Source organism: Bombus terrestris, chromosome 11 (genome assembly GCF_910591885.1).
Source record: "Bombus terrestris chromosome 11, iyBomTerr1.2, whole genome shotgun sequence".
Taxonomy (NCBI): Eukaryota; Metazoa; Arthropoda; class Insecta; order Hymenoptera; family Apidae; genus Bombus; species Bombus terrestris.
Window position 1 is genome coordinate 17,026,058 of NC_063279.1, and position 14,228 is coordinate 17,040,285.

A 14,228-nucleotide genomic window follows, 5' to 3' on the forward strand; every position below is an offset into this window, starting at 1 on the left:
TCTGTCGCCTCTCGATCACCACTGGAGTTACAGTATGGAAAGCCGTGGCAACTGAGAGCCGCATCTCGAGTGCAAAGGGTTAATTACATGTTTCTCTTTCATAACATAAAACGTTATGTCAAACATAGTGATGCGCTTAGTATAACTTAGTATAAGTTCAATATAGTATAAGTTCAATATAGTCATTAAACGAAAATTAGAATACATATTAAATAAATAAATAATTAACTTAAAGCTGTATTATGAAAAAGAATTTAAATTAATTGAAGCTTAAATGTTATAACAAGTAGATATGGTTAAATATATGTATAATGTGCGCTGATGATTGCGCGCGCACACGCACACAGGCACACACACGCACGCGCTCACACACACACACACACATTTTTTACTTAAGCACACAACGAAATATACTCAAGTTACCTTTGCAAAAAATCTAAGAGAAATCTAATATTACTGTGTTACAAAATATGCTATGTCAGGAACATTTCCGTAAGGAATCAAGAAATTTTTATAAAAAGTACTCTTCACAACAAAATCGCCAACTTACAATCTACGCAAGTTTTTGACGTGATAATTGCGTGAAAAAGAATAAATATCTTCTTGGTTATGACAATTCTAAGTCATATAGTAAATCAATATCCTAACAATTATTTAAAAGCAATAATTTTTGAGATCAATAAACGAGATAAAAAAAAAATTGTGCAAGAACAAACCGATATACAAAAAGCCGCATTAAATTATGATCACAGAAGTAAAGTATCAACGATAACGCTAATTTGAATCTATAAATATATTATCGCGAATAGAAAATATCGATATATTAATTCATGTCAGTCATTTAACGAGCACGTTGAGATCTAAAGATCATCTTGCGGCATAAATTCATTTTAGAAATTAATACTCAACTCTCTAATATGCAACGTTGTCATCTGCTAAAGTCGTCAATTGATTTCTTCCTTGTACATATATGGACGAATGAAGAGAGAATTATGATTAATGACAAACATTATCATTCTTCTCCAAAAACTATCCATGAATGTTTTTTAAGTACATGATATTTCTTCTTTAATGTCTATGATAAATATCTCACTGTAGTACTTCAAATTCTTCGCACTCGTCAAGATCATCATCATACGTCCCATTACCTGTAAATGAGGTAGTAGTGGGAATTGTGTTTTCTGCATTTTCAACTTTTTGTTGGAGATCTTTCCCGCTTCCTTCGCAAAATAAAAACATCGGATAGTCGACTTTCTCATCTTCCGGCACCAAGTACTGCAATAACAAAAATATATCATTAGATTTAGGAATTATCTAAAATATAGAACAACGATCTTCAAGAGAATCATCATACATACAGAGGGAGCAATCTCCATAAAGTTTGTAAATTGCATTTTATCATGAAAATAAAATCCAACACAACAACTAGGATCCATTTTTGATATTAACATTTTTCGTGGTGAAGTACAATGAAAACTCGTCAAAGGAAAATTATCTTTTAATACATCGACAGTTTCTTGACAATAATGTGGGTCCAGATTAATTAATTTATCTTCTTGGAAACCAATAAAATAAAGCGAATGGCGAGGTCGGCCACCGATAACTCCAATACAGGTATTTAGTGTAAGTAAATGTGTTAGGCAAGATGCATAAACAAGATTCAATTTGTCAGCACCAAGCCTTAAAGGTACAAAAAGTATAAGAGACTTCCACTTGCCATCCGGCATTTGGCATACATTTTCTACATCTTGCAGATAAACTGTAAAATAATATTATAGATTAGGTGTCGGGAGTATACAGAAAAATTCCTATCAAATAATATTATTCAATTCAAATAAAAGTATCTCAGCTGTTGTATTACCTGCGCAATCTTGAGCAACATAAACAGCCAAGTTACTAAATACTGGATGTCGTTCCGCTGCTTGTTCTACTGCTTGGCTTAAAAGATGAGCTACAGAGGAAGGTCCATACCAATCTCCCGCACGTTTTCCGGACAGGGCACCCAAAGAAACAAGTGTATGTATGGAAAATGGGGATGTACTGTCTGGTAGATCTCCAAACGATTTAATTATTAACCTGTGATTATATTCATCCAATTTCTGTTGTTCTGTTTTTAGTGGTTGATCTACCTGCCATCGCCATTCTATGGAGAAAATGAATTATTTTATAAAAAGAGTATAATATATATGATATATGTATAATATGTATAATCAATAATTATTGCATCGCAATTTATAACTAAAATTTATAATAAAGATAAGTGCCTCTTCCAAGAAAATGGCAGACCAATGCCTGTGCCAACATCATTTGACCACTACGTAGCATACATCCCCAACCACAGTCAGAGGTAAATGTAGAACCATTCAATATAGGAAATTCCCTTCTGTATGTTAACCAAAGACGCGAGGTGAAATCCTTCTTAAATTCCTCTATGCTATCTTCGAAACTAATAGCATCCATGGCTAAAGATATTTCACTTCCAGTGTCTAAAGTCTTTTCAGCTTCGGAAGCCTTTTCCAAAAATTCTTCCGGCTTTTTGCGATAAATTTTTCCAAGTAAGCATACTGGAGATTCTTTTGAGAAATTTGTTTTAACTACTTTGATGGTCCAGCCTACAAAAAAATAAAATCTAAATGAGATTTATTGCAATATGCACATGTGTTAACACGTTTAATGTGGGACATAAAATTTAAGGACGTGGGTAGGAATCAATTTTTCTATAACATGTACATTCATGTTTTCTGCATTGAATGTGTTAACTAACTATGAAATTCTTTCATACTAACCATATTTAACATTATTCCACATGGATAATAATTTTGTTTTGACTTTGCTATCAACTTCTGTACTAACATTGGAATCATCCACAGGTAATTCATTGTTTGTAGTAGCCAGTTGTATGTTTGGAACACGGTCAGTGGAAATAAACCCAGAAAACAGCCCCATTGTACTATTAGTAAAACCTGCTAAGAATAAGCCACATTTGACAAATCAATTCATATATTTCTAAAATCTTTTTTCTTTACGACCGATTATACGAAAAAGTTTTCTTAGTGAATGAAAAAAGAATGAAGTAGGATCACTAAGAATCATGATCTAGATTTTAGTAATAAAAAAGGAATGACTAATGAACAAAAATCTCCGTTGCTCACAACTATGAACAGTCAAGGAAGAAATCAATTACTAGGAAATTTTTATGCGTAATTGACTTGCATTAAATTTGGCACTTACCTAACCTTTCCCTGGAGGATTGCACCTGTCCATTCATGCCCAACAAGTAAATTTTAGAAAGCATGTATTTCAAGACATTTAAGTACCGCACAGAAAGGTGATTTCATTTTTGTACGAATACGATTATGATTACGCGAACAGTATACACAATCACAGTTTTATCGTATTGCGTACGAACTTGTTACTATTGTCACAGAAGAATTTAACACAATTATGCATCGGTTGATGCACACGCCAAGTTCAACACAAAGCTCATTACCAGCCTACTGTTATCTTAACACTTCATTTCCGTCAAATGAAATACTAGGTCCGTAAGATATTCTACAAGAATAATTTGTTTCCTTAAAGATGGTAGTCAACTTGAGAATAAACGAAACAAGTGGCGTATCGTACAGCAAGCGATCAAAAATAGTCTAAAGACACACTCGAACCGTCGACAGGGAAGGACGCGTGTATACTGAGAGCATGGTGAAATTTAAAGCGCCCGTTGTAACTTCACCAGCGCCGCATTGTGGCAAAATTGAGAATTATAAAAGCGCAGCGAGTGCATCGGTAGAAGGGAGGGACAAGCAAGGATTGCGCCGCCCAGATCTGATTTCGAAATGATGGTATGTATCTTATCAAAGAATGCACACACTTGAGGATGCTTTAAGTATTTGAGCAAATAATGTAAGAATATATGACCGATAATTCCTTTCTTTCCAATATACAACAATTAAGTCGTATCTACCATATGTACTCTTCTTCTATCAATAAAATTTCATTAATTGTTACAATGGTATTTTATGAGTTATAAAAAGATATTAAAACAATTATTTAAAAATAAATTTATAACTTATTATCGTATATAGAATAGATACATTATATTGCTGGTAATCATAACGGAACATGATTTTCTGTTTATTCATTTTCATATTACGGTACTGCAAATATCTATCGCTATTTCATTATTTAATACCTCTCCTTTCGAGAGGCTAACAAACGTTGTACCGTTTTTACCCGGATTTTAAAAAATCCCACAGCAACAGCAGAATTTACCTATTATACAGGCAACTATCTATAGAATAAAAACCGAGCAGATCCATTATGATCTATTCAATTCATTCAAATAATTAATTAACAGATTACCTCTTTCGTTTAAAATTTTCTTTATGTTACTATCATGGAGAGTTGGCAAGTTGGAAAGAAAGAGAATACAGAAAGGGACACATCCTTCATTGCCTGACCGTTAAGGCCCAAACACCGTTAGACAAACCCTCAATAAACCTAAGGCCCCACCGTAAACCGAGTCTTATTAGTTTTCAGGAATCCTTAATCCTGCAAGTATTTTCGGTTTATAGCTGGCACATAAAACGGTCCTTAGGTCTATTGTACATGAAAATCTTAATGTTACTATTACTCGACGAACCTCGTCATTTCTCTCGTTTCGTTAATGTTCACACTTTTTTTATTCTAATTGATTAGCAGCCGAAATGGAAAGGAAAAAATGTTGAAACTACGACAGCCACCAGCAGAGTAGGATTAATGGAGAAATAACGGAGCGCAACCGGGGTACATTATCCCTTTTCATTGCAGTGTAATAATGCACTTTTGTCAGGAAGGACCGACAGAGAGAAATACAGAGAAAATCAGGTGGAAAAGGAGAAGCGAGAGGAGCGAGGGTATGCGATGAACGGTGAGACGAGGAGTTTGGACGTTCCATGGTGGGAGCGCAAACGAGCAGGACAGAGGGTTTGAAGAAAGAGACGAGGGACGAAAATCGCGCATATGAGAGAGAGAGAGAGAGAGAGAGAGAGAGAGAGAAGGAGAAAGAGAGTGAGAGATACACACACACACACACAGGAGGAAACTGTCATGCGCGTCTTGTCGCGGAATAACCAATGAGATACGCGTATCCCGGCTTACCTCATTGATTACCACGTTCGCGCTCGTTCTAAATTTTACATCGCACCCGTCGTCGTTGCAAAAATATGAATCGGTGCCTCGTGCCGGTCATCGGTGCTCGTAGAATCGAGATTGATGGAAGGAAATGGAACGGTGTGTCTGTCAGGACAATAATCTCTCCCTCCCGACTAGTGTTACATTAACAATAGCCGGTAGCAGGTGTATTGAAAGCACCGTGGCAAATCTCTGCAAAGAAGTGGGGTGATGCAGGAAAGTTTGGAGAGGGGAGGGCCGGTACCACGGGATAATTCGAGGAATGGAGGAAAGGGGCGAGAGCGCAGGGAAGGGGAGTGTTTCCCTAAAGCTGGCTCATCGTACCTAAGCATATGCATACATATATATATATATGTATGCATATGAATACGTAAACGTGTGTGCAGGTAATAAAAGCCCAGGCAATACTGGAAAATCGACAAGGGGATACACGCAGCGGGGATAATTATTTGTAGAATAAGTATAACTCGGTCTTGTGTTTAGACTCGTCTTGGGGAGTTGGGGTAGGGTGACAGAAGAGAGAAGTGATAGGTGTAGGAGAGAGTGGGTAGTGGGTCGGAAATTAGGTCATGCAAGAATATTGGCGGACCGACGTAATCACGGTGTACGGCTCAAATAAGGACATTAACGACGAGTTCTTAACGCTTCTCTCCCTTAAGATCCTTTTTGATCGGATTGTGGTTTGATTGACGGATGAAGAATGTGGCGAAGGAGTCATATTCACTGGCAATCGATCCGCCATCTTGTAATGCGCCGATCGAACGGAGGATCGAAGAAGCAGACGTCATTCGAAATCGATACCCGAAATAGATAGGATTGGGGATGTAGAATTGAACGCTCACCAACGAAGATCACTGTCGCAACAACGGCAACTCTCTTTGGGAACAGAGAGACTCATTAGTTGAGCTATATTTCTGTACGAACGGCGAGCATGTAAACATGCAACGGGCACGTAGGACGTGAGACGCGGAATAGTTTTGCGCGATATTAGTTTGACGAAATCGATAAATCGACTCCACTTCCGATTGTGGTAACGAGTCGATACTGTGTCGCTAATTGAAAGTCTCTGCCGTTCGATAGGTGGATTTCCATCGAACTGCTAATTCAGGAGTTGCAATAGTAAATGACGAAAGTGGCAAACGGAAGTAAAAATTTTTCTTATAAACAGAGAATGTATATTTGTTGATTTTGGCGTTTATGTTGTTCAACACTTAAACGTAGAACAAGTGGTAAATCGGCAGTTTCTGCCACTTTCATTTTTTTTCAATCACACTAAAGTTGGGGCTTAAATTTTACTTTCGTTTCAACTTTTTACTCTTATTTAGTTTGGAAAATTTTTTTTTACTTTTATCTTCTCAGAAAACTCGAGAATAATAACATTGCTTATGTTTCATATTGGACGCAAACATCGAACCAGTCGAACGACACATTGTTTCGAAATGCTGCTCGAAACTCTGACTGATAGGATTAATCTGGAGTTTCATTATTCCAGGTAAAATAGTGAAATGGCTAGCTAGCGAATGGCCGCGTGAAATAAGGGGAAAGGCAACCGGAAAGAAAATAAATCGTTCGCGAAATACATGACCCCTGCGATTACGTGGAATGGGGGCCACCAATGTGTACGAATTAGTGCACGCTAAGTTAAAACAAACTGGTGAAATTCGTCGAGTCAGGGGAACGATTGATTAATAACCTGGCGCAGCTGTTCATGGGTATTCGTTCGGCGAAAAACCGCTCTCGCGTAAAGAGACCGTGAAAGATTGGTAAAGTTTGCGGAAACGAGGTGGCCGAAACGAAACTTCGGCTATGCGAATTCGTTCTGCAAGGATGAAAATTTAATATCGATTAGAGAGACTAGATGTAGATGCTTACCCATATGAAGAAAAAAAAGGTCCGTGCGACGTCTTTCATTGTCTGATCGTCAACAAGGCCCAAACACCGTTAGAGAAACCCTCGATAAACCTAAGGCCCCACAATAAACCGAGTCTTATTAGCTTTCAGGAATCTTTAATCCTGCAAGTATTTTCGGTTTATAGCTGGCACATAAAACGGTCCTTAGGTCTATTGTACATTCTTACAAATTACGGAGAATGTCTAACGGGAAAAGCCGATTAGTTGTCTAACGGAAAAGCTGGTTTTTTCCATAAACAATGTCGCCCGTGAACCACGTTGGTAGGAGGCTTCTTCCTTTTATCTTCATTCTCAACATTGCTCTCACTTTCCTAACTAAAAATGTTTTTTTTTTTTTTTTTTTTATTTATTTGTTAAAATTCACAATTTGTCCAATTTGGACATTTGGTGGAATTTTTTAACGGTTAATTTAGCATGTTGGTGGCTACCCCCAGCGGGGTACCATCCTCGTGTTTCTTAGGTTATGTCCTTTATTAGGTCTGCTGGGTGCTTCCTTTTTAGTCTTCTGTCCATATTTATGGTTTTGTATGTTTCCGCAGCTAGCCGGTTTATGTGTGTTGCTATTCTTGTTTTGTATTTCTCGGAGTATCTGCTAATTTCTTCCTTGACCGTTGGCATTCCCAGGTCCCTTCGTATATCTTCGTTTCTGACGTACCAAGGTCCGTTTACTATTGTTCTGAGGATTTTAGCCTGTATTACCTCTATTTTGTTTATATGGCTCATTGCTGCCGTCCCCCATAGTGGTATTCCGTACGTCCAGATTGGTCTTATGATCGTTTTATATATTTTTACTTTATTTTCTGTGCTTAGTTTGGATTTTCGGCTTGTTAGCCAATGCATTTGTCTCCTTGTTTTCTGTATTTTATCTACTATTGATTTGATGTGTAGTTTCCAGGTGAGTTTTTGATCTAAGTGGAGTCCTAGGTATTTGACATGCTTTGTTTGCGTTATATGCGTGCCGTTCAATAGGATGTTTGGTGGTATCTTTTTCCGTAGCGTGAATGTAATATGGTTGCATTTATTGGGGTTTGCTTTTAATTGTTTTTCTTGTAGCCAATTTTCTATTTTTACGATATGTTCTTGTAGTATTTTGACTGCCGTTTCTGGGTTAGTATGCCTGACTAGTATAGCTGTGTCGTCCGCGAATGTCAATACTGTGCTGTTGGTAGTTGTTGGTATGTTCGCCGTGTATAATGTGTATAGTATTGGGCCTAGGACGCTTCCTTGTGGTACCCCGGCCTTGATGTCTTTAACTTGAGAATGTGTGTCCTTGATTTTTATTACGAAGGTTCTGCTGCTTAGGTAGGATTTTATTAAGTGGTGTATTTGCTCCGGGAATTGTTTCCTAATTGTTTGTAGTAGACTTTCATGGTTAATTTTATCGAATGCTTTCTCTATGTCTATAAAGAGGGCTGTGCAGTATTCCTTGTTTTCTAGTGCTACTATTATTTCGTTTATAAGACTGTGCATTTGCTCTATCGTGGAGTGTTTGTTTCTGAAACCAAATTGGTGATCCGGTATTAGTTTTTTTGTCTCTATTATTGTTTTTATGCGGTCGTATATTATCTTTTCCAGTATTTTGGAAAATACTGAGAGCAGTGATATTGGTCTGTAAGATGCAGTTTGGTGCGGGTCTTTGCCTGGTTTATGTAACATTTTGATCTGTGCTAATTTCCATGGTTTGGGGAAGTATTGAATTCTTAGAATTGCATTGAATATTATTGTCATTAGTCTTATTGCTTTTGGCGGAAGGTTTTTCAAGATTTTACCATTGATTAGGTCGATTCCTGGCGCTTTGTTGTTTTTTGTTTTATCAATTATGTTTCTAATTTCTTGTGCCGATGTTTTAGGTATGGTGTATTCCTTGTCGGCTGTGGTAGTAGTGGTTTGTGGATCCTCCTCCGTATGACTTTCGAGGTTGCTGTTGTTGATAATGTGTGGTGTGAATGTGTTGCAGAGGTGTTTGGAGAATTCTTCTAACTAAAAACGTGAGCAACTGACTGTTCCTCTACCGACCCTCATTCTACTAAGTTGTTGGAAAATATAATTTATAACACTGTTAATCACAGAGTTATATCATTTCAACCAGCCCTATTATCTCAACGGAAATCAGGGGATCGATCTACTCGCGGTGTCGATTCGCAGAATCGTAACGGGAATTTACGACTCCCGTTGACGCGCTTCCTCGTGAACGCATTTCCCCGCGATTGGTCGAATTTACAAGATTACTTCATAAAAATGGGTAAAATATTTATGAACAGTAGATAGTATAGTATTATTAATTAGGTTATTATCATTAATTAATTAATTAATTAATTAATGGAAATAATCATTATTACTCTCATGGTTAATTTTTATTGCCTATGAAACGGTTAAGGCAGGGGAAAATGCGGGTAAATGGAATATATTTAATTCGATATATTCTCATAAATATGAAAGATATTAAAGTATAAATGTTAAACATGTTAAAACATTTAAGATATTATAACTGACTAAATAATCGTATCTTACTTTATGATACTAAGATTTTATCTACTTTGATAGAGTACTTTGATAATTATTAATAACGTTCCATGGTAACGTTATCGGTAATGTTCCATTAAAATGTTAGTAATGTACTATTAGCAACTACGTTACCAAAATTTTTCAATCCAACGTATCTAATCTTATCCCGATATTTTCGCACGAAAAACCTGTCATTTCATCTCTTTCAGAATATTCCATTGATTCTACGAATGCTTTCTCTCTCTCTCTACGCGTCTAATAATAATTTCATTGCTAATTTCCGCATCGTTTAAGGAGATTGTTCGAATCCCGGGCGGACGTTGAAGGAGCTGGACCGGAATATCCGGCGAATTAGAGGAGCCGAGCTGGCAGTGCCAGACCGAGGATTTCATTTTAATTAATGCATCGTGCCGTCGTTGTCAAACTTTTTGACGTGCCATCGTGAAAGCTGCACCGCGTTTAAGGTATTATTTCCAACGCAGTTTATCCCGGCTACAGAATAAATCCTGCAGGCGACGCGACGCTTCTCTCGACATGTCACGTGTAAGGCGCTGTTTAAGCTATCGCGCGTGCAAACGGCCCGGAAGGCACCAACCAAGGACAGAATCGTGTATAGCTTCTTTCGTGTTCATCCATCTTAGAAAAACCTGCGAACAAGATCGAATGCCGTTCCGAGACAGATTTATTAGTGCTTTTGTTACTTTCATCGTTTTTTATCGTCGTTTCTGTGGGAAACCATTCGCGGATTGTTCCAGGAAAACGGACGATTATATTGAAAATTGTTGACAGATTTTTCGAGAACTCGATCGTAATTTCTCATAGTTGCGTCGAAATGTAACTAATGTTCCTTGATCGACGATGGCCATTTCGGTTCAACCATCGTACGATTCGATCCTCTCGACTTCCGACCGCGAGTGCACCTAAAGAGATGCTACTCGTGGTTCGATCGAGCACGCGAGAAAATTTACACCGAGCAATGTTTGTTACTGATGCACGAACTGAGAATTTCCGAAAGACCACTACTCCTTCTTCCTTCTGTGCCGCGAAGAAACGCGTCGAGCGTAAAAATAACTCGGTGTAACCCTTTCGAGGCCCGATCGAGCGCCGTTTTAGAAACAAAATATACAACGTTTTATTCGCAGCTTTTTTACGATCTTTAAAGCTAACGACTTTTTTTTTTTTTAAATTTTCCATTGGCGCTGTGCGGCGCGGCGTCCAAAGACGTCTCGAGGACGTCTGTATTTTTGAGACAGTACACGCGATCGCGATCGATCCGGTCTGTTTGCTCGTTCCAGACGAGAATCCATCGTGTCTCGTGAATTACGCCGTGTTACTATAATTTGCAGGCGTACGTGACGCACTCGTCATCACCGAAGCGATGATTGTTGTAATATTGTTACAGCGGCGAGTTAACACGGTGTTCAAACACGGCACGTCTGCTGTGATGAGTGTTCAATTTGCTGAATTAATTATTATCGGTAGTGCGGGGGCTTATGTGTATGACCAAGAGGTGTTTGCAAGGTGAACTCGCGTTTCTTTTCTTCGTTACGTTACCTCGTGTCGCATCTTTGGTTCTATTTCTCCTGTAAGTCGATTCGAAAGGTTTACAATGGATTTGCGTTATTATCGAGGGAATTTACATAGAAAGATAAACTTATATTATTCTGTGCCGTAAAACGCGTTAACCCTTGAAAACTATTGTTAGAAAGGAATTTGACCTTAATACAATTTTATTTTTATTTTAGAAATCGATAGAGTCAAATAAATGCAAATCGATATTAAATGAGAAGTAGAAAAGATGATTGGAAATAACATTGCTACGATATAATTAGCGAAAGATGATGTCAAAAGAAAACTCGCATAACGCAAAACGTTACCAAAAACAACGTAGCAATGTCCAAGAGTTAAATTTGACTTGATAAACCTTGAAACATTCGAAACGAACGATTCTAATCTGTAAAACGACTTTAACATAGGAACGACGCCAATTTCTACGCAAATTACCTTTAATACGTTCCAAGTGACCACGACGGAAACGTTTGAAACTGCAAGCAACGTAACGTCACGCGGAAAATCGAAAAGTCACGGGAAATTCGGGGATGCGAGAAGGTGACGGAATATCGAGTTGGAAAAGGAAGAAACGAAACGCATATATAGCAGCTCGATGGATCGCCGAATGGGGGAAAGAGGGGTGCACGGTGGTGGTGAGGGTAGTAGAGACAGAGAAGGGAAGAGAGAGCGCGCGCGCGAGCGAAAGACGAAAAGCAGGCAGGAGATACGGGGCGAAAGCAGTGAGGGTGGTTCGGCCGGCCGGCCAGTCGTGCTGTGGCGGCAACCACGACGCGTAGTCGCTTCGCGTTTACCCGTCATGTTGCCAAACAACCCCCTCGAGAACCCTTTTAACACCTCGATTACCGATTCGCGGAACGGATGAGCTAAGAGGGGAACGAAAGATCGGGTTCAGACCGGGTTGATCGAATCTAGGGCACGATGTGTACGGATCGTTCGAATCTCGGATGCACCTTTCTGGACCAGTATCCTGACCTCCACGCCTAATATCAGCTGGTATAATTCGTCGTCGAGCGGTCGAGTTAGTGGGATCGCCCTGGTTTCGTTTGTTCGAGACGCGTCATCGCGTGCTTTAAGATAAAGTAAGGAATTGGTGCTTGATTTCTCGAGATTTGTGATCTTCCTGTCGGGGGTAAGCAAAAGCATACCCGCAGCAGGGATTTTCGAATCGTTGGTGGTGAATCGAATCTCTGCTACACGTGCAAGGGGTGGTTCGCGAATCGATCTCGAGGGTACAAGTGGTTCTGCTACTGGAAATAGGGAACGTGTTCTCGCGTGAACAGATCGGCAGTAGCTGGTAGTTAATCGCTGAACAGTTTCCCTCCGCCTGGTCGAGGAAAAGCCCTGGATATCTGAGGATCATCCGAAAGGTGGTAAGTAGCAAGGGATCCAAGCGTCGGAAGAAAAAAGGCTTACTAGGTCCGTCAAGGACAAGATATTCGATCGTTGCCACTTTTCTCGCGGCTGCATGTCGCACCGAGGCCGATCCTTGCCACCCGCCTCGGATAACCTTGGTTTACCTAAATCTCTATGTTAGACACAAACCATTCGGACGCGCGCGTTTAACGGGAACCTTTAGCATTCTCTCTCCTTCTCCTTATCTCTCTTTCTACCGCGCTGTTCTTTCATTTCCATGGTATTAGGCGTGACTTTGTTCGACACGACTTGTAAGAAAACGGGGGAAGCCTAAGGATTCACGAAGAATCACAAGGATGATCGATCGACGATCGTGTCTTTGATTTTTCGATATAGGTCGGTAATCGCTTCGGAGGCAATTCGAATAGGAAGAAGCAACGTTTGACCGAAACCGGTTTGAGCGAAACCGTCATTGATCGAGGGATCGTCGAAGATTCAACCCCTTCCGGCTGATTTCCTTGGCATCTGCATTTGGCTACGATGTAGGGGTGGTAAACACATCGTGCTCCTCTCACTGGCAAGGAATTATCGATTCGATACGCATCATATTTGCACGCGGCGGCGGTCCGGGGCTAATTATTTCCGAACAGAGAGGGAAACCGATGCGGCAGCGGTGGCGAACGTCGCGTCGGGCGTCGTCGTCGACTGCGTGTCGCCAGCGCTTTTTCCGCGCCGCGGAATGAATGAAATAGAGAGATCGTTATTTAGGTCAGCCGACAATTTTCGTACCCAAGGCTTTTAAGCGTTCATCTAAAGAGTTTTCAGACGGGGCACGATAACGCTAACCCGCACTAAAAAACCCGTGAACAACCGCTATGGATTTCCTCTTCCTCTTTTCTTCTCCTTTTTTTTTTTCTCCTCTCTTTCGCTCGTTACACATCTGACCGTTCCATGCTGGAATTCTACGAGACTCACCCCTCGGGCCGTAAGTTTAAACTTCTTCCTTTCGCCTGCGCTCGGCACAGAGATCCTTTGAGGGTAGGCGTAAGCGGTGATTGCTCCTCGAATCGAGCCACCGGAGTCGATTCTCTGAAGCTTTTTCCTAGACTGAAACGGAAAAGAGGGGCCCGGCAAGAAGATTCATGTTATTGGTCGGATAGATAATCTTTCTACCTTTCTACTTCGGGTTATATTATGTATATTCTCAATGGAATTAACTCGAGAACTATCGGGCCGGTCAAAAAGATCGGCCTGGAATTCTTTGATGAGAATTTCCTAGATCTATCACCATACACCATGTATCGCCTACTTTCTTAAACCGTCACTTCGGGTAATTCACTACAATTTACATAATAATGTCACAATAACGAGTCACTATTAGTATTTATATCGAAAAATAGGGATATCTCAGGGTATTACTCTTGCAGTACTATATTTGTTCATAATTCCTCTAACGTTATATTAGGTAACTGCATCTTAATTAACAAACGTATTATACGACGTCTGAATAAGATTTGTCTGAATTTTGCCTACAAGAATTTCCGATTTTACTGTTTCTATAGTCTGTTGTGTTGCGAAATGTTATTTTCTTAAAATTCGCCAGTTTTATCATTCTACGCGATGGAGGAATACAATTTTATTAGCGTAACAATCGCGTTAAGTGTTTCCAAATAATCTTGATCTTTCCATGCCAGAAAATGACCAGAAAACCTAAATAA

General features: G+C 39.5%; 2 protein-coding genes across 10 annotated transcripts in view; one reads left to right on the plus strand and one right to left on the minus strand.

Moving 5' to 3' along the window:
• Window positions 1-521: 521 nt before the first annotated feature.
• On the minus strand, window positions 522-3,697 carry LOC100643856 (cysteine protease ATG4D). Of its 2 annotated transcripts, none has more exons than XM_003399414.4 (6): window positions 3,232-3,697; window positions 2,787-2,963; window positions 2,265-2,612; window positions 1,862-2,143; window positions 1,359-1,759; window positions 522-1,275 (listed from the first exon to the last, which is right to left on the minus strand). In XM_003399414.4, the coding sequence occupies exons 1-6, from the start codon at window positions 3,293-3,295 to the stop codon at window positions 1,090-1,092; spliced, it is 1,458 nt and encodes a 485-aa protein (XP_003399462.1). In that variant the 5' UTR covers window positions 3,296-3,697; the 3' UTR covers window positions 522-1,089. The 2 variants fall into 2 exon arrangements, with proteins under 2 accessions (XP_003399462.1, XP_012169584.1); XM_012314194.3 differs by having other exon boundaries at window positions 2,787-2,966.
• Window positions 3,698-11,871: 8,174 nt separating this feature from the next.
• LOC100650736 (metabotropic glutamate receptor) overlaps window positions 11,872-14,228 on the plus strand; it is a 33,754-nt gene continuing 31,397 nt past the window's right edge. For 6 of the 8 annotated variants that reach the window (XM_020865420.2, XM_048410222.1, XM_048410223.1 and 3 more), the window contains exon 1: window positions 11,872-12,527. The gene's annotated coding sequence lies outside the window, so the exon portion shown is untranslated. The remainder of the gene's footprint in view (window positions 12,528-14,228) is intronic. The other 2 variants (XM_048410225.1, XM_048410227.1) reach the window with 2 other exon arrangements.

Coding starts and splice junctions, on each gene's coding strand:
- LOC100643856 (XM_012314194.3), bottom strand. CDS start 3,295: ATGCTTTCTAAAATTTACTTGTTGGGCATGAATGGACAGGTGCAATCC. Junction 2,967..3,231: donor ATCCTCCAGGGAAAGGTTAG/GTAAGTGCCAAA, acceptor GCTTATTCTTAG/CAGGTTTTACTAATAGTACA. Junction 1,760..1,861: donor TGTTGCTCAAGATTGCGCAG/GTAATACAACAG, acceptor ATTATTTTACAG/TTTATCTGCAAGATGTAGAA.